Here is a 20,905-nt window from a genome sequence, read left to right on the forward strand (position 1 = left end):
TTTTTTTTAACGTTTATTTATTTTTGAGACAGAGACAGAGCATGAACAGGGGAGGGGCAGAGAGAGAGGGAGACACAGAATCTGAAACAGGCTCCAGGCTCTGAGCAGTCAGCACAGAGCCCGACGTGGGGCTCGAACTCACGGACCGCAAGATCATAACCTGAGCCGAAGTCGAACGCTTAACCGACCGAGCCACCCAGGCGCCCCTCACAAATAATTTTTTAAGGGAATAGTAAGGAATGAGACCCAGGCTGAGGCTGGGGGTGGGGTTGGGGTGGGGTTGGGGCAAGGATTTGTCTCAGGGGGATGGCATAGGAAATGCCTATGGCAGGAAGGGGTTATGGGAAAGAGTGCAAGGGGAAGGTCAGGACTAGGCTAGAATTTGGGAAATTATGCATGAAAGTGATCAATGAAGCAGTAAGAGAAGATTCTGAGCATTGCTTAACTGGTCTGAGGACAGAATAGAACTTGGAAGGAGTCAGATTTTGGTTTAATGTAAGGAAGAGTTCCCAAGTAGAAGAGTGGCAGGAAAAGTTATCAGTAAGTAGGTTTAGTTAATGTAAAATCAAACAGAGTTTCTATAGGGCCCTGGGGAATGAGATCCAAGCCCGTATATGCTCCCTCGGCTGTAACACTAGCCCTGCAGCCCACCACCTTGGTGGATGTGTGAATTCATTCAAAAGGTTTGTTTGCCTATCTCTCCCACTGAACTGTGAGCTCCATGGGCCGGCGGGGGGGGGGGGGGGGGGGGGGGGGAAGGGGTGTTTATTATTAAATCTCTAGTACCTACTGCAGCACTTAGCACATGACAGGCACTCAACAAATGTTCAATAAATAATGAAAAGATGAATGAATAAACAAAAGATATGGGCAGAGATGGGATAAATGGGAGTGTTTAGGTGAAAGTAGGAAAGGTGAAAAGTCTTTTCTTAAGGCTGTGGCCTGTGGATAGAAAACCCAGTGCTTTGCATACAGGAAGCTTCAGGAGAGTCTCAGCTGGGGGTTGTGTTGCAAAGCCACAGGGACGTAGGACCCTCGACCCTCATTTCATGGGCTGCTTGGCTCCTGGGGGAGTAGGTACTGTTGGGCCCCTAAGTGCACTTAGAGTCTGTCTGTAAGACAAGGTTGTGATATAGGGCAAGCTTCCTCCCCAGGAACTGCCAGAGGTTGACATGGGTCAGGAGAGGTTGCTAAGCTGTGAAGCTCTAAATGCCTGGTGGCCTGGCTCTTCCCAGGCATGCCAGTCTTCCCTCACCACTCCGGCCCATTGCAGATGGCCACTGGCACTGCTTTTTCCACAAAGATTTACTGACTGTTGACCTTGGTGCCCCTCCCCCATCCCTGCCATATTTTAAAGTCTTTATAACTGTGGCAAAATACACAGAAGATCACGTTTACCATTTTAAGCGTGCAATTCAGTAGTGTTAGGTATGTTCACATTGTTGTGTGGCCCGTCTCTGGCATTCATTTCATCTTGTAAAAGAAACTTTCCACCCATCAAACAAGTCCTCAGGCCCCCTCCCCTGCCATTTTTGTCTACCAGATAAACATCCTCAGGAGAATTCCTATGAAATCCTTGACTCTTCCCACGTCCCCCAGATCCTTGAGGATGACATCTAGGAGGTGAAGGGTGTGCAGGAAGCCTTGGAGTCGTATCCAGACTCTGAAGGAATAACCCCTGGAGTCCCCCAGAAACTGAAGTGAACTCTCTGCCCACACATACCTGCCGGTCTGGCTGCCCACGGAGAAGGGGACCAAGAGGCCGGGGCCAGGGCTGGATCACCTGAAATGAAGGTCATAAATGGGTTGTCCTCTTGGCCTGAAGCCTTGGACCTATGCAGGTCCCCTTGATTGCACACCCTCCCTTGCCTGCCCCTTTCTCCTGTCACAGAAGGCTCAGACTCAGCGTGGGGATGCCTCACAAGCTCCTCCTGGGCTCACGGCATTCCTGGCCTCGACTGTGCCACCATCTCGTTTAGAACATGCCTCTTGTTGGGATTCTGACTCTTGCCTTCAAGGTCACTTTCTTCCAAGATTCCATAGCCAGGTTGTTTTCTTTGCTGGTCCAGATTAAGTTCAGAAATACCTTCCTTTTGTCACCTCTCCTACCTTTTGAGAGGTGACATTGCTGACAAGAGAAGTCCAGAGTTCCTTCGCCCCATAACCGTGAGGCTCTCCAAACCTCGCCCAGACGTATGTGTATGCAGACCCCTCACTCATTTTTTCTCAGAGATTCACCATGAAAGTAAGCTCTCTCCCTAAGAAGTTGAAATAGATGCGTCGGCCACCCTCACCCCCGCTGCTGCGGGTAGACCCCTGCAGCAAGGTGCCGCCTTGCGGGTTCCTCACCGCATGCCTTGCCTGCTTCCCCTGGGCCCGGCAAGTGCAAGGCGCCAAGGGAAAGAACAAAGGATGGTAATCTTCTGTTCTCAGAAATCCTATTATCTGCTTGTTGAGAACAGACACACACATGTGAAAAGATGACTAAATATGCCAGGCAGTAAATGTAAAATGCCATCTGAGTTGAATGGGCTACATATCCGACATGAGTTCAGAGGCAAGGCTAAGATCACTTCCAGCTGTGGTGGTCAAGGCAGGCTTCGCAGAGGGAGACACGCGTGCGAGCCCGGCCTGCGGGGCAGATTGCCTCGGGCCTGGCAGGGAGCAGGGGTCCCCGTGGCAGACGTTGGGGAGCCACGCCCACATTAAGGATGCATGAAGAAATGCATGCTTTTTAAATGCATCCTTTTTAAGGGTTTCATATATATGCTCTGCTTTTCTTGGGCGCGTGAATCTGGAATGCCTTGTGTGGTGGGGGCTTTGGTGGGCCAGGGTTGGGGGGACCTGCCCACCGGGAGGGACTGAAGAAGCAGTGAATCCCGATGGATCTGAGTGACGGTCTTGAATAACCTGTCTCAAAGTTTAGTGGTTGGTGAGACAGAAACCTGCTACAGCTGAATTCATAAATTCACTTCTGAACAAATAATGGTGGGTAAAATTAGCAGACATCTGGAAGAGGCACATATTTCAAAGTTATTTTGGTCTGATCTATAAAGCACACTATGAGGAATATGATTGGTAGCTGGTCTTAATAAACAGTTAGTGGGTTCTGCCTGCCTGAAATGCAAAACAGATGTATCTTTGTTCTTTTAAACTGACTTTGATGAATAAACTATATGTGACGTCAGGTCCAAGCTATTGGATGTCTGAGTCCTACTCAGAAATATTTTAGAATATAAAAAAGTTTCCATGGTCGACACTGGGAGAACAAAGCGAATTCCAGTCGCGTTGCTGTTAGCGTTGAAGCAGGTTCAGAAATTCAGAGAGGCCTCCGTCCAGCAACCCCTTTCCGTATTTTGGGGGCATTGTTTCTCTCCCCCACACCGAGGCGCCCTCCCATTTCACAGCTGCAAGCTCTGAGTGCGTGTGGTTTTCAGCTGTCACTGTTGGGGCTTTGTAATGGGCATTATTGCTGTTTTGCTTATTTGTACACATTTCCTAAAAGAGCAAAGTAGGATTCTGCAGCAGTGATCCAGTCTCTGGAGACTGTGTGATGTTGCCATTTCTCCCAATTTGTTTGGTTATGAATGATGCGGGGATTTTAATCATTAGCATCTTGGCTTCGCTGGCTGTTTTTGGCAGACTGGTCCTCCAGCCAGCCCTGTGCTGTGCTCTGTGCATCAGGAAACCAGCTCACTCTGCAGGTGTTTCATCCATAAACAAGCATCGGCCACGGGCTCCTCTTTCTTTTTACGGAAACCCTTTGGAATTTAACTTTCAGATACAAATACTTGGAGCAGTTGGCAGCCGAGGCGCACGAGAGAGAAGTGAGAAGCCGGAGCGCGAGCCGGGGCAGAGGTGACCTCTCCTTGGACCTGACCTCCCCGGCGGCCCCTGCCTCCCCCACCCCTCTGAGCCATAGCTCTCCTTCTCTAGACTCACAAGAGGCTCTCGCGGCATCATCCTCTTCCCTGGGAACACCTCAGCATCCCCAAGGTGAGTGCTGGGAGAGCAGACGGAAATTAATGTTAGGCTTCTGGGAAGTAGGAACCATTACTACATGCAAACTAGTACTGAGGGGCAACTAAGGGTAAACTCAGGGCGACTTCACTGCACTGATAAATTAGATGCCTTGAGAGCCACTTCTGTTAAAGCAGAATTGTGTATAATGGTTGTCAATGCATGGTCATTGAGAAGGGAGAATATTAAAAATAAGGCTTACTTTGCCATTGCTTTCTAAATCACAGGGTATTAACTTAGTACCCTGTAATTTGGACATTATTTATTTATTGGGTCTGCCCAATAAAGTGACCACTTTAAAATGTTCTTGCCCTAGGAATTGTCGGTCTGTTTTAAATTAAACTGATGGAGAATAAAATTAATCAAAGCCAGCAGAAAAAAAAATGTGGATCTGGTGGAAATAGAAATGTTGAAGAAGAAAAAAAGGAATATAGTAACAATTACTGGCACGTGGTGTGGCTGTAGATGCTTGTGTGCAGACAGAAAGGCTCTCGCTGGGGAAATTGTCTGTCATCTTAGCTTTATTTGGAGAGAAACAATATTGTACATTGCAGCCGGGGAGCATCAGCTGTTTTCCCGATTGCCCTGAGAATGGTGGGACCGTTTTCTTTCACATTAACAGAGACGATGGGTCTTGGGCACTGGCGTCTACAGTGCGTGTTGACGAGCCTGCAGCTAGCACTGTTCAATTTAACCGAGTGGTTATGGCTTGCAGCCTGACCAAAACTTAGCCAACTGAAGACAACAGAGACGCTCAACTTTTAACTCTCGGAGGGCTGACTAAATATGGCGTAAAGCTTAATTTCAACAAGGCAGGACTGCATGACCTCAGCAGAACTGGATGTAACGGAACAATCTTGTCTGTCCAATTCTCCGCTGGCTCTCCGAGCCTCAGGGCTCATTCTGCAGAAGCGGGCTGGCTTCGCCACAGCTTTCCATCATGTCCAGTTCCTGCTGGTCCCTGAGCCATGGAAGATTGTCCCAGGCAGATGGCTCGGTCATAGATGAGTAATGTCGGTCTTAAAATACTGCGACTCTGAGAATCAGGAAAACAGACTGTGCTTTGACAGCTCTGTGCTTTCCAGACCCTGCCTGGTATCCTTGCTCTATCTAAATTGTGGTATTTCCAGAGGCGATATGAAAAACATTCCCCTGCAAAGCGACGGTTCAGCACTTAATCTTGGAACTTTTAACTCTAAGAGTCGTACCCACTCTTGTTTCCAGAATGGTTGTCTAAACTGTGAAATACAGAAGGTCCCCAGTCTGAGAGAGAAGTGTCAGTATCTATAAATATCGTTTGTCCTCCAAGCTTTTAGTCTCCTTGATGTTTGTGATAAAAAGACAGTTCCTCAAGTATTTTGTCCAGCTATGATCAAACTTGAGGCTGTTCTATCCAATTAAATGGGCAGAATATTTGAAACTCCAGTAAGAACACAGAAAACACTTATTTGGGGTATATGCAATATGCATTGGGGGGAAATAAAGTTATTTATGTATGCTTTCAGAGAGATAAAGAGTACATGTCATTTTCCTCTATGGAGAAGGGATTAGTAGAGACTGAGAGAATGTTTGGCTGAAATCACCACGCGAGCATCTGAAATAGGAATACTGGGCTTGAACTGAGACACGATTACAAATTAATGAAATAGCACTGTGTGATGTTTGGGTTGTTTAAAAAAAAAAAAGCAGGGGTTCTTGTGGAATCTACAAGAGATGTTCATCATTGGTTAAATAATTATCCAAAGCAGTTGGAATCAGCAAAGTAATCTGATGTCTATGTCCTAATACCTAGCTGAATTATACAATTAGAAATTTTAAACGTATAAGAAGACATGCTATGAGAGGATTGTCTCCGAAAGGTGCTGAGACTTCCTTCCGACTTGGAGACCTTTGCCCTATGACAGAAGTACAATGATGGAATGACCTTTTTTTTTTTTTTTTTTTTTCCAACCTGGCTTGTTATTCTTTGAAACATTCTGCCAGCATCCCATTAATAATCTCTTCTTTTTTACCAGGCCCCATTTTTAAATGCTCAAAGGCATTTTTTTGCTTAGCCCTAACATTTACAACGTCACAACATCTGGGGGAAGAATAAAAAAATATAATCACACATCCAGATGTTTGTCCTGCTCCAAACACCTGGCACTATGTGGTCCAAATGTGCCAGGGGTTGACTCGCTTTTTCATTCTCTCTGCCTGTGGAATCATACAATGACAATCTTCACTTTTCTGTCATGCTCTGCCCCTTCCTCCCAAACGCTACTATTTAGCACCCACTCGAGCAACTGAGTAAATGGGGGAGATTGAGGGTAGAACCCACTTTTAACCGTCAACCTAGCCATTTATCAGGGCATAAATCGCAGCCTACCTTTCAGAGTTGTATTTTCAAAGAAAAGGAAAAACAGCTATTTGTTACTGAGTTATATATATTTCAGGATTAAAGGTCACTTCATAAGTTCTTTTATTGAAACTCCTTACTTGGATTCTGGATAATTTTTAATAGCAGAAGATAGGAAAACATTAAAAACTTCTTTACCTTTGCCCTTACAAAATATATTTCAAAAGAAGGGTAAATGTGAAAAGACCAATAGCATTATGTGCTATCGAGTGAGAACTTTCAGCCAAAAACCTTCCCAGCTAAATCTGCTGTAACTTTTGTATAAATTATGCCACTACCCCCACCATCAAGTCAATGTGTGCTTGAATTATTTTTCCATCTGGCCCTCTTGTGGCTCCTAGCAGATGTTTGTCCCAATACTGCCTAGACTGGTGATGGTCGGAGTATTTTTCCTCTGTGTGAAACCACCAGGCCCAAGTGAGGGACAAACACATGCATGTGTTCTCCTTTGCACTGGGCTGCAATTAATGGAGACATGTTACCCCAATTTAGGGAAACATGAAGGGCCTCTCTCTCCATCCATTGCTTTAATTAGCCTTTCCTTATTTTCACTAAGCCCTGATGGCATACATCAGAATATCTCACCAGTTTATTTCCTGTTACTTTAAGAAACCGATGTGTCAGGAAATAAGTTATTTTTGTTAATTAGAGGAAAAGGTGCAGTATTCTTATTGGGATTGAATTCTCTGATTTGACTCTTGGGGAAGTTTCTCTGAGGAGTAAAAACAATAACCTGTGTACCCACAAGTGAAGTCATTTTAGCAAAGTAACCTATTATCCCAGTGGGTGTCAGATCCGGGGAGCCTATTTCATGGAAACAGAATGGAGAAACCATTCATCTCAAAACCAGGTGTTGATGACGGTCCCTGCAGGGTATCCCTGTTAGGAACTGCCTTCCTCGGAGGCTAGAACTGTGTGGCTTTCCTGCCCCCTGGCTGGCACACCTGGGTCCATCCTAAGGCTAAGTGGAGAGAAATTACCTTTCCTATTAGAAAGCAGCTGCTGTCAAGCACTTACAAGTGGCTTTTACCCACTAATGCAGCCAGGAAGGCTACATACTGGCTAGATTATTTTTCTTATTTTTAGCTCAGTTGTCTCCATATTGCACACAGAAGTAATACTTTAGAGATGCATTTAAAATTTTTACCACGCTATATTAACTTTATATCAGGGAAAAATAAGTTCATTGGTGATTTTTTTCTACCTGTACCTGGATTCCTAGATTATTTCCAAATATCTTACTGTTGGGCCTTGGAGATACAAAATATGACCGATGTGGCCATGGCCTACTCACCAGTATTCACTCAGAGGCATTACAGAAATTATTGACCTGCTGAATGGATTATTTTCTCTCACAGATCCAAGCATATAAAGTGCCAGTAACTAGCACTATTCCTCTAGCTTCCTTACCCTCTCACCTAGAAATAAAATGTAGCTGTATAGTAATATCATGAAATGTTCTGCTGGTTTAAATGAATGATCATTTTTCACGTGGGCGTCATTCATCATCACAGCTGTTGTCATTGTTCCTAGCCACTGACTGAGCACCTTTGTCACCTTCCTTGTGTGACATGTTTTGAGTCTCCTTCAGGTGTAGACACTCTCCTAGGTTACCCCATCCTCGTGGCAGAAATCAGAAACATCTGGTATCCTGTTTCCAACTGGCACAGTAGCAATGGAATATCATCAGTCATCAGCCTTATGCATGCTGGTTCCCTTGCATAAAGCTTTTGGACACCTCCAGTCCAGTATTTCACGAATTGGCAGAAAACTAGATTCCTGTGGTTCTGTGACTCAGGATAGCCCACCTCCCCACACCTCACCTGACTGCTGCTACTTGATGCCATTTGGTCAGTGAGACAAAATCTCTCAGGAACTCTACCCAAGGCCAAGGCACCACCTGCTACACCTGCCATGGAATGGCTTTAAGAGCCTTTGCAAATCATTGGATTTTCCTGCCTTTTTCTCAGTCTCTAAAAATGGAAAAGAACAAAACTTTCCCTTTTTTCTCTTATAGAAAATGACAGTTGCCTGCAGTGTGTTTTCATGCACCATATTTTATTTTATTTTACTTTATTTTATGTTATGTTATTTATTTATTTTTGAAGTGGGGGAGGGGTGGAGAGAAAGAGAGAGTCCCAAGCAGGCTCTGCACTGTTAGCTCAGAACCTGACACAGGGTTTGAACTCAAACTATGAGATCATAACCTGAGCCGAAACCAAGAGTCAGATGCTTAACCGACTAAGCCACCCAGGCACTCCTCATGCACCATATTTTAAAACAGTTTTGAATCCTTTTGGAGTAAACCAAATATGAATCTTAAGTGTGGTTAAGTAAAGACAAGGTACACAATGGTGTTGGAATAGTTGTTAAAGAGCAGTATTAGGTGATCAACATGGTACTTTCATAGGTGGCAATTAGGTATCAAAAACTCCAAAGGGTCTAAGGCTTGACTTGACTTTTAAGTTAGTAAGTCAGCCTGCCACAATTTTGTGGATGTGGGCACAAGACATGAAACTCCAGGGTCAGAGACAACAGACTTTGTTACTCATAGCAATAGTAGTAGCCAGAGTATCAGCATTTGTGCCATTTCTCCAAGCCCCAGTTCCTGCAAGGTGATGTGAATAGGCCCAGGTGTTAGCTTGGTATGATAGCTGCATACACAGAGAGGAACCTTGAGCTTGGGGACCCCAAATCTTTAATGTTGGGCAGTAAATCTGTCTTCCCTTTGTCCCAGAGAGAGACATTATTTTTATCACATTAAGCTATAAACCAACCAGTCTATTGCTCCAGGGGGAGACAAGGTCTCTGTCTTCCACAGCTATTTGCTATGCACACATCCTTGGATATCCCAGAATAAAGACTGTCACTGTCTCTGCTTATAAGACTTCAGAAACACAAGAGACCCCTGGAGGATTGTTTCCAAGCATTGGATTATAATGGTGTGTAACCAACATTTACAAATTTGCATCTTAAAATCTGTTTAATGGAAACGAAGTATTCAACTTTAGAACAGAAATTAGCTTGTTTGATCTTACTTGACAAAAAGAACATCAGGTATTGCAAGACCCAGCCTGGAGCAGGCTCCGGGGGTTAATGAGCTTGTCTTCCTCTGGAGGTGCTAACAGGGAATCTGGAAAGACATCAGTGCCTTTCATCCGAAGTGGGAGCCTTGGGTAAATGCTCTCAGGGACATTCAGGAGACCTCCACAAGTAGGGACATTGAGCATCCTTCAGTGTGGTACTTTGAATTTCCAGAGTCATTGACTATGAACTGGGAAATAACAAAGAAGAATAACTACCTGGTTCCTTCTAGCATTCTTATCTGTGGTCAAGACCTTGATCACCACTCTGCCATCTCCACTTTTCCTTCCAGCACCCCTGCCCCCAACTCTACCCACCCCTACCTTTCCCCCACCCTCATAAGGCATTTGTGCAAAATGGTACACTGCTTACAGTGTGGCAGAATAATCACAAATTAGCTTTCCAGTCCCTATAAGTATGCTTTTTCTTTTTTTTTCCAGAAGGTTTCCCTCTATTATTTTTTTAAATATAATTTATTTTCAAATTGGTTTCCATACAGTACCCAGTGCTCATCCTGACAAGTGCCTTCCTCCCTGCCCATCACCCACTTTCCCCTCTCCCACACCCCCCATCTACCCTTAGTTCTCAGTCCTTAAGAGTCTCTTATGGTTTGCCTCCCTCCCTCTCTAACTTTTTTTTCCCCCTTCCCCTCGCCTATGCGCTTCTGTTAAGTTTCTCAGGATCCACATATGAGTGAAAACCTATGGTATCTGTCTTTCTCTGCCTGGCTTATTTCACTTAGCATAATACCCTCCAGCTCTATCCACATTACTGCAAATGGCCAGATTTCATTCTTTCTCATTGCCAAGTAGTATTCCATTGTATATATAAGCCATACCTTCTTTATCCATTCGTCAGTTGATGGACGTTTAGGCTCTTTCCATAATTTGGCTATTGTTGAAAGCACTGCTATAAACATTGGGGTACATGTGCCCCTATGCATCAGCACTCCTGTATCCTTTGGGTAGATTCCTAGCAGTGCTATTGCTGGGTCATAGGATACATCTATTTTTAATTTTTTGAGGAACCTCTGCACTGTTTTCCAGAGCAGCTGCACCAGTTTGCATTCCCACCAGCAGTGCAAGAGGGTTCCCGTTTCTCCACATCCTCGCCAGCATCTATAGTCTCCTGATTTGTTCATTTTAGCCACTCTGACCGGCGTGAGGTGATATCTCATTGTAGTTTTGATTTGTATTTCCCTGATGATGAGTGACGTTGAGCATCTTTTCATGTGCCTGTTGGCCATCTGGATGTCTTCTTTGGAAAAGTGTCTATTCATGTCTTCTGCCCATTTCTTCACTGGTTTATTTGTTTTTCGGGTGTGGAGTTTGTTGAGTTCTTTATAGATTTTAGATACTAACCCTTTATCTGCCACATCTCCAAAGGCAAGGGAATTAAAAGCAAAAATGAACTATTGGGACCTCATCAAGATAAAAAGCTGCTGTACTGCCTAAGTATGCTTTTTCAAGAGAACTCTTGGGGTCAGTGACCCTGCAAGGCATCTTATCTGCCTCTGAACAGGACATGAATATTTAGAGCCCTCTGAGGCTGGAACATCTTCTGAGAAAGCTGCCTCCACCAGATACATTTGGAAGTTCCAGTAGATTTTTGTTGACTTTTCAGATCGAGCAGCTCTTGGTCCTTATGTATCCTCTAGATAATCTCCAGACTCCGTGTATTATTTGGCTTTCATATTTTCTGCATTTCTCATCAGTATTTTCTCATCTTTTATCTCAGTCTTTCTCATCAGTTTGTTTCAGTCGTCTTACTGACTCTTCTTCTGCCTGACCCCTAAGTATTGGGTTTTTCCAAGGGTCCTTTCCTAGCAACCTTCTGTTTTTATGCCTAATCTGTGCCTGTTTTCTCACATCCTCACCTGTGATGTTTAACTACCTACCATGTGATAAAAATCGCCAGATCTGTATCTCCAGCCTTGGCCTTCTTGAGCTCAGGACACATGTATCTAACCTCCTTAGACATCAGTATCTACTCCTCAGACATGTCACACTCAATAGGTGCCAGTTTGGGACATTCAGATGGGAGGGTCGCGTGTCTCTCACCTGTAAAATCCCTACCCCCTAAACCTACTCATACCTTCCAGTCCTCATCTATTTTAGACCATATCTCTTGGCCTAGTCATTTAAGCTGGAAGCATGCCTGTAATTTTTGACTCCTCCCTCAATGCTCACACCTGTATGCAGTCAATCACCTAGTGTTTATGGCTTCCTTTCTCTCAACTCAGCCCTCCCCATTGCCACTGCTTTAGTCCATGTCTTAACCATCTCTCATCTGGACCATTTCAGTAACTTCTAATAGACCTCACATCTTCCAGCTTCTTATTAGCAACCCAATCCCCCCCCCCAAAAAAAATCCTATCTATACCTTGTTTTAAACAGCTCTAGTGGCTGTCCATTATCTATAGCAAAAAGGTAAGACCTTATACAGCACTCAAGACTTTGGTTATCCACTGCCTACAACCAGTCTTTTACCTCCACAACCACCCCTACATGTTATGTTCCATCAGCATCAAACCACTGTCAGTACCTGAAAGGTGCTCTGTTTTCTCACATGTGCTCTGTGCTCTGTGCTTGAGAGCCCTTTTCCACTGGGTGCCCACTGGACTCTTATCCATCTTACCCATCTACTTGAAGGATCTTCTCTAAAGTCATCTTTGATTCCTCTTTTGTATTTCCCTTACATCTTGTGCATATCAAGGATATAGGGGCTTATCTCACTGAATAGTCAATAAATGGTACCCCGTCCTCCTCCACTTTGTGTTTCCCAGAGGAGAGCCCATGCCTGCATTCACCTTTGTTATCTCCCAATGCTTGGAGCAGAATAGACATTCAGTAAATGCTTTATGAGCTAGAATGAACAAACAGCATGAAAAAAAGAAGGCAGACACATTACTCTATAGAGACAGCTATTTCCCCTATACCCAGACATTTATTACATGGATCATGATGGAGGACACATAGTTGACAATATAGGCCACTCTATAAAGACCAAAGAATAGATGGTGGTTTAATGTAGAAAGGGAACTTTTACAGAAAGTTGACATTATGTGGGCCATTTCCTTCTGAGAATCTAACACTAAAAGAGGAAGAAAAGTTAGAGGATGATTCTTGATAAATTGATAGTTAAGATATTTATTCAACCACCTATTAAAATACCCCTTAAGTGGATCTTTCTTCATTTTTTTTGTGAATTAATTTGCTAACAAGTTCAGATCAACTGAGATATTGACTAAGTGGATTATTGACTAGGTATAAATGAATAAGAGTCAACTGTTTGGTGTGTGAATGTAAAAGTAAGGTTTCTGGTGTATCCCGGTTGTAGGCCACCTGGTTCTGCTTAGGCTTGGTCAGACTCTCCTGGCAAGAAGATCTAATATTTTCTTTAGATATTAGTTGTTTTGATATCATAATGTCTCTTGGCTAGACCACTTTATCTTGAAAAATATTCCAGGAAGATATTTTTTCACAACTGACTTCCTGATGCCTAGCATAGTGCCTGGCATATCAATAAATATTGCTGGAATGAATGAGTGTTGCTACTAATTACATTAGAACATTTAATTACATTAGGACCATCTAACATGTAATTAAAAGTAACTAGATGCTGCTAAGCCTGAAAAAGTGAATTAAGAAAAAAACCTCAAGTTCACTCCATTTATTTGCTAGCTGTTCTTACCCGGGACTATCCATTTTAGTGCTAGTGTATACTCTCCAAAATCACTGTTTTGTTTTGATGTCATTGATATTCTTGTCTGGGACTTGACAAGCACTAGAGGTGCTCTTGAAATGCATTGCCAGTTTGGAATTAGACCATGTCTTCATCCTTGAGGAAAGACTTGTCTTCCTATGTGCTCTTGTAAGAAAATGAGCATGTAGTTAACTCAGGAGCTCTACTAGCCCTACTGGGCATGGAAAGACAAATGGATAATGGCATTAATCATGTTTGACACTGGTTGAATCAAGACAAGATCTGTCTGATTTTGTAAGAATTTAAGCTCAAAGAAAGTCTTCGTATCCAGGGGTTGATATTTGAGGTTATATGGTTTGAGTTCAAGATAATGATAAGGCAATGATACAATACAAATAGAGAATGATATAGGATACAATAATCTTAAATTGCCCTTTTTAAAAAATTTTCTGTTTATAGTGTGAAATAGAATCTATTCATTAACCAATATTAAAATAATTGGACCTGAAACTAGAGGCTTCTTTTTTGTCCTATATGATAATACAGTGGAATTTATATTCTATACATGTTTAACTAAGTGGACTCAATCCGAAGCATATTCTGAGGGGTAAAGGTGGGGGGTAGTGAAAATTACAATTTGAATAGTGCTTGTAATCTTTCCCAGCATCCACCTCAGATGGAGGTTTCCATTGTGAGCATGACATGAGGGCCACAGCTCTGCTTTTTTCTAGAGTCATTCCTGACCTTCATGTGCCTTTTGTAGTATGAACAACTTGCTGGATCAAATGTGATTTTAGAGTATAAGGGTTTGTATTTGTTGATGACATAACCCACCACTACAAGCCCAGTACTTTTTATGGCATTCCATTGAAGCTAAAGGAAATCCTTGATTGTTGGAACCATGAGAGTTGGTATGGTATCTATAAAGTGGCATCTTCCAAAATGTCTTCCGAAGGTAATTTTGGCCATGTACGGTTTTCATTTTAAGAGGTAGCTTAGGCTGAATTTTGAGAACAAGTTGCTGCTAAATTTTGAAGGCATGCAAATTCACTACACTGATGAATCAGTATTTTGCAAATGACAAAGTGGGCTTTTTGTTTGTTTTTGTAAAGTTTGCGTAGGCTGAGTTTGAGCCCATCCTAATGAAACTATTCCTTTAGGGTAATGATTCTCAACACAGGACAGTCCCTGCTACCTCCCCCAATCCCCCAGGAAACATTTGGCAGTGTCTGGAGATATTTTTAGTTGTCACAACTGAGGAGGAGGTGCCATTGGCCTCTAGTGGGTAGAGGGCCAGGAACGCTGTTAAACATCCTACAGCACAGAGGATAGCCTCCCCCCTCCCCCCACAACCAAGAATTATTCAACCCCAAATATCCATGATATTAAAGTCAAGAAACCCTGCTCTAGAGTGAATCTGAGCAAACGGCTTAGCAAGAACTGGCCCAACACCAAAGGCAAAGTCTAAAGAATTTTCAAAGTTGTGAGCTTTTTCTCGTGGGACCTTTCTCATATTTATGTGACTAAACCACAAGTTTAAAGTTGATGGTGTTAGTTATTAGCTCTGAACTGGGGAGGTCCCTGGAATGTACATGATTTGGAGCAACTATTATAGAATTGGCTGGCCCAGCCCTTGGTTTCGTAAGACCTGCCAGAGAGCCAAGTCCTGGCAGAGTCGTTGAGACACCATGACAGATTGAAATCAATTGAAGCCACCCAAAGACTTATTAAGTTCAGATCTTTCTACCAGCACTTTATCTCTTCAGAGAAAAATTGCATGGCAGGAGATTCCAGTCGGACATTCTGGATTCAGCTGTCAGGGACATCAATGAAAGCTGACCTGGAATGTTTGTGCACACCGTCTGTTGAGTGTTTGTGTGTGTGTGTGTGTGTGTGTGTGTGTGTGTGTGTGTGTGTGTTTGTCCTTTGAGGAATGATGATGAACTTCTCCCTTGCAGCATAAGTCACCAACCTCACAGTGTAACATCGTGATTAACAGAGGTTCAAGGCCCGTCGGGATTCAAATCCCAGGTCTGCTTATCGGTGAGGTCGGAAGGAGATGGACATGCTCAGAAGGTGCCTGGGGGCAGCCAGTGTAGGGACAGTTCACAGAGGTGTGGAGAGTGTCACAGGTCTGTCAGGTGGGGAAGTGCCCAGGGACTAGCAGCACTGGGAGACTGTCAACACTACTGCCACTTCCAGGCCTGGGGGAACTTGGTTAGTGCCTGGGACTGGTGAGAGCTGTAGCCTTGGGAAGGAGCCCATGGGACAGAAATAGTGGTCTGACAATCTCTGCCAACTGGAGGTGCCACGTGAAGAGGGTGGCATAGTCTAGCCTCTCTTTCCTCCCTCCTGTGCTGCTACCTCCCAGAAGCTGACCTCTGTCACACTGAGAGGGAGCCAGCCTCCTGGGGCACAGAGCAGAATAGAAAACGGGTCTGGAGGAGCAGCCATGAGCTTCCAGCCTACTGTGTAGCCCTGGACAAGTTGCTTAACCTCTCTGGACATGTGTCCTTATTTTTCACACAGGGACACTAATCATCCTGCTGTTGTGAGGGCTACACAGGGTGATGTGTATGTGGTTCCTGGGAGGCACCAGTGTGTAGAAGGTACCTGGTACCTCATGTGCAAGGCCTGGAGTCTAGTGAAATTTGGGGGACCAGATGAGGAGCTGGTGCTGGGCTTTTGGAGGGGCAGAGAGCAGTAGCTGTTAGGAGTCCATGTCTGCCCTGGCTCACTCCTCAGGGCCTACTCTGCCTCCTCTCTCTCCCGGTTTTGTGATCTGCATGAGGGAAGTACCAGCATCTGACTGGGCACCCTTTTATATTCTGTCGACAGTAGCACTGGAGTTTTCCCTCTTTCCCTATGGTTCTCGCGTTGATGGGTTCCAATCCGGCTCCTATGCCCAACCTCTCTGTCCTGCAATGTCTGTGTTCTTTGGATAGAGAATTCCCTTCAGTGTCTGCGTTCCGGCTACGGGTTCTTTCCCACAGCATTGGCGACAACCAGGTTCTTCATTACTTCCTTCTGAATATACTGGCGACCTCTTCAACGATTTCTTCCATATTAAGTAAATTGTCCATTCCTGTATCTTTTTGTACAGTTTCATTTTGATTTTTTTTTCTCCTCTCCCTGCTCTGACCTTAACATTTAGTTTAAAGCTCTCTGAATCAGGTCAGTGCCGGTTCTGGCCAAATACATTTTTCTGGCCTTTGCTAAGTGCCTTCTGGCAATGCCAGGATCCCATCAGTCTGCTCACTTAGGATGTGGTCCAGGAAGACAGGTCCCAGTTTGGGATGCCTTTTGTGTTGCCAGGAGTTTCTTGCCATGTCCTCCCTTCACTTCCACACTCATGCCCGCTGCGAGGAGAGGGGTAACCTGGCACCTGGCACAGGAACTTCTCAAATCTCCTCTCCTTGGCCCAGCCCCAGAGATGCGGCAGATCTTTACGTCCTTCCTCCATCCAAGGTGATGGGCGGGTGTGGCTGGTGAGAGATGAGTGGGGGGTTCCTGGCAGCTCCTGACTTGTAGGTTTGGTGTATTGCAGTCACTTGTGACCCTCCTTCAAAGACAGGGCTGCAGGCATGTGCTTGGGAGTGGGTGCCCTGCCCCTTCCTGCCCAGCACCATGGTCTGGGCCTTCACTGTTCCCTCCTGGCCTCACTTTCTGAGGGCAATAAGAGAGGCCTCACCACAGAGGGATCTTGAGGAGACAGCATCCCACGCTCCCCTCAGAGGCTGACACGCTACCTGTCCCGGTGGCTCTTAGATTGGAAACAGCTTCCCACTGGCGCCATGTTTCTATTCATCATCTTCTCTTGAGCCCCGGGGTCTGGCATTCGTCTCTTCCTCCTCAGTCTCTCGGTCGTCAGGGTTTGCTTTCTGGACTGTTTGCTCCACGCTAACAAGGAGCTTCACTGATAGCACCAGACATGCCTCAGCTGTCCCACTGGGAGGTGTGGTCTGTCTGTCTCTACCTGCAGCAGCCATCACTGCCCTTAGAGTAACATCCCCCCCTTGCAAGGCCCATTACCACAGCCATGTGGCAAGACAGCTCTCATTCCTTCAGTGTGCCCTGTGCTCCTGGTCTTTGCACATACTCTCCTTCTGCCCAGAACATTCTTATATCCACTTTACCCTGCTTTTCTTTAAATTTTTTTTAAAATTTATTTATTTTTGAGAGACAGAGCATGAGTGGGGGAGGGGTAGAGAGAGAGAGAGGGAGACACAGAATCCAAAGCAGGCTCCAGGCTCTGAGCTGTCAGCACAGAGCCCAGTGCAGGACTCTAACTCACGAACTGTGAGATCATGACCTGAGCCGAAGTCGGACGCTTAACCAGCTGAGCCACCCAGGCACCCCTACTTTTCCCCCATTTTAATTCCTTTTCATTCTTGGAGACCTGTTTAAATGTCATTTTGGTACAGCGGCTTTTATGTTCCTTCCCAGGCCTTGTCAAAGTCCCTTGCCATAACCCCCTGCCTAGGGCACTGTGCTTTTACTCTTAGAACACTGTCACATGTAGATATTTTTACCTGTGTCTGGATGAGGTGAGGGGCTGGGGTTTCCCCATCCACTGGTGGTAGGGTTCCCCCACCTCTGCCATGCCAGGCAGGTAGGTTCTCCTTGCTCCTCTGTAGTCCCTGTGATGACAGGCACTGGGTCTGTCACTTGTGTCACTCATGTGTCACTGGGTCTTTCACCACCAACACCATTGGGGCAGAGAAAGGCTCATTAAATACAGGAACTGGCAGCGATGGGAAGTCGTGAGCAGTCTCCACCCCTCAGTGTTGACAGATGCCTTAGTTCTCTGTAGGGCTATTCCTGAAGACTAATATGATATGGTTCCTCCTGCTTCCTGGGCACTCAGGGTGGGTAGATGATACTTGTTCCCCTGTCTTCCCAGGGGGCGGCCAGCCTGGCATGGGGCAGCAACTCAAGGATAGGGGATTCATGTGGTGGGGGTAGTGCTGACAGGGAGGTCCTGATGCAAGAGAATGGGAAGGGGGAGCAGAAATGTTCTGGAACTTTGTGAGCAGATGTTGGCCCGGTACCATGCCGAGGGCTCATCGACATGAGAGGAAGGCAAGGTCTGAGCCCTCGGGGATCTTTTGCCCTTGTCGTTCCCGTGTTTGATTAGCACAGCTGCAGAAGGGCTCTGCCGTGGGTCCCAGCTGCTCCTTCCAGGAACCCCCCGTCGCCTGTTATCCAGTGCCCTCTCTTGGGTACCTGGCCGCATACCATGGTGACCCCAGTTGATGGCTGTTTCCTCAGCCAAGGAGTGAGCCTTCTGAAAGCAAGGATGTGTGTTATGTCAGTGACACGCGTGCGGCCTGGCGTGTGTGGTACAAGGAGCAACTACGTGTGTCTGCTCTCCCACTGTCACTCTCGATCTTTGCTGGTTCTGCTTGACTTGAATGTGTATGACTATTTTTTTTTAATTTTTTTTAATGTTTATTTATTTTTGAGACAGAGAGAGACAGAGCATGAATGGGGGAGGGTCACAGAGAGAGGGAGACACAGAATCCGAAGCAGGCTCCATCCAGGCTCTGAGCTGTCAGCACAGAGCCTGACGCGGGGCTCGAACTCACAGACCGTGAGATCATGACCTGAGCCGAAGTCGGAAGCCCAACCGACTGAGCCACCCAGGTGCCCCAAAATGTGTGTGACTATTATTTGTTCATCGTTAGGACAACCTCACGTGCCACGGATTTGCCTGCAGGGCTTGTGATGCTGAGTCTGCATTCTGGTCGGGAGATGGTTCTGGAGATGGCCACCTCCCCAGCAGTGATGACAAAGAGAAGCCACCCAGTGGTCGAATCACACAAAGAAATGTCTGACTCCACGAAGTGAGGCCCTAGCGGATGGGGATAAAATTGCGTAGCGTTTTAGGCGCAAGAATGTGTGGCTCTGTAGCACTTGCGCACCCGTTACCGTAACTGTCCAGACGGCTACCGCTTCCCCGGAAGGAAGTGTGGTGGCGGGGTGCACGTAGGCTGAAGTCAAACCAGCAAATCGTGCATCTTTCCTGCTCTGTCTGCCAGTCTCCTGGGGATAGAGAGTAGACACAGGCTTATGACAGCCCCCTGCGGCCATCTCCCTGTCAGTGATAAAGCCACGTGGGGGCCCCCTAGCCAGTTTTCGCCATATGCTCACCAATTGCAAGTCAAATGCGTGCCACATGCTAGACTGTTGCAAACACATTTTCGTTTTGATGTGGCTATTCTGGAGTAAATGTGTGCAAGGATGCATGCCTTCTGTCAACCAAAGGATGACAGTGCTCTTGGTAACACTGTGCTTCTGCCGTGCTTGTGAATGAAGGGCTGTATCTCCTTGCTAAATACTTCATTATCGGATGAGAAAGAGATCGCCGTAATAATTCCTTCAGTACCAAAGGGAATTTTTCTCCAGGACATATTCACTCTGCCTGTACTCAGCTCAGTCTTTGCTTTTAAGGAAATGTATCCGACATGCCCATTCTTAGGCATGTGGGCTCAGGGTCGTGCATCCTTTGGCTTCTCCTGCCATTGCCAGGCGGCATATCCCTGCCTGGAAACTTTGTCCTCATATCACCAGGTCTTATAACTATCCATCTTGGGGACACCCAGCAGGGACAGCCAGAAGACAGCAGAGGCCCGTTGCCACCCCAGCCTGCCTTTCCTCCAGTGTCCCAGGGAAGCAGGTTCCTGTACTAGGCTAGAAGATATACAGACAGTCGTGAGGCCCCGGGCAGGTGGAAGGTAGAGGCTCTGTGACCTCTGCACCCACTTCCTACCTGAAGGGCCCTGGGGAGATTCCCACGGAGGGGTCCTGCTTCCCTTTGGAGTTGGAAGTTACCCAAGGACACGAGGAAAAGCTGACGTTGCAACTTCCTCAATTCCCTCGTTCTCAGAGGAAGGAGGCTGAGAGCAGATAAGGGGTGAGGGTACTGGACCCAGCTGGAACTGGCAGCATGGCTTCTGGCTGGGAAGCTGAGGGCAGCTGCCTCCCCCGCCACCCCCACCCCAGTGAGGCCTGAGCTTTCCTCTGCCTTTTAGCAGTTGCCCCGCCTGGCCTCCTGGAGGCCCTGTTCTGGTATCTCATTGCCAGCCAGTCCCCACTCGCCTGAGCCAGCAGGATGCCTCCACGAGACACCTCCCTGATCTGCTTGTTCTTCTGGGGTCTCTTCCAGGTCCTGCCCCAGGCAGATCCTGCTGAATTTCCATATTGCTTCGAGTAGCAATTGCCTAGGGCCGGGGGCACATTGCCAGGATTCCAGCAATGTAGTTTTTCCCAGCCCTGGGGGTCACACTCTCAGGACCGACCTGTCCTCCTCTGGCCTTCACACGTGACAGTTGGCTCAGAATTTTTTGTATTCTCTATCATTTGCTATGGATACACTGTGCACAGCTGAGAGATTTGTTGTGTAAAACCATGCAAAGCCATACTGTGCCATTTTCCCTTTCCTCAGAGGATGTCACATAGGGGAGCGTGAACATTTTACCTTGCTACAAGCATCAGATCTCCAGTCTTGATAGGTTTGCAAATGCTTCTGGGCCCAGCAGTGATTCTCCTGAACGACTTTCAGAGTTAGGGCCTAACTTCAAATTATGAGTAAACCTCATTCAAGCAAAGGGGGGGGGTGGCAATCCTCACTGGTTTGGCAACCGATAAAACATCAGGCTGCTACTGCTGTGTAATAAATTACCACAAACACAGCGA

The 20,905-nt window shown here is 46.0% G+C and overlaps 1 protein-coding gene across 14 annotated transcripts in view; it reads left to right on the top strand.

Annotated features, from left to right (window-relative positions):
* Positions 1 to 20,905, top strand: part of FHOD3 (formin homology 2 domain containing 3) — a 471,894-nt gene that overhangs the window by 381,036 nt on the left and 69,953 nt on the right. For all 14 annotated transcript variants that reach the window (XM_086682773.1, XM_086682772.1, XM_086682774.1 and 11 more), the window contains one exon: positions 3,782 to 3,996. In XM_086682773.1, coding sequence (XP_086538899.1) covers positions 3,782 to 3,996 — 215 coding nt within the window. The remainder of the gene's footprint in view (positions 1 to 3,781; positions 3,997 to 20,905) is intronic.

The sequence above is a fragment of the Puma concolor genome, chromosome D3 (assembly GCF_028749965.1).
Source record: "Puma concolor isolate L17-30 chromosome D3, mPumCon1.1.hap2, whole genome shotgun sequence".
NCBI lineage: Eukaryota > Metazoa > Chordata > Mammalia > Carnivora > Felidae > Puma > Puma concolor.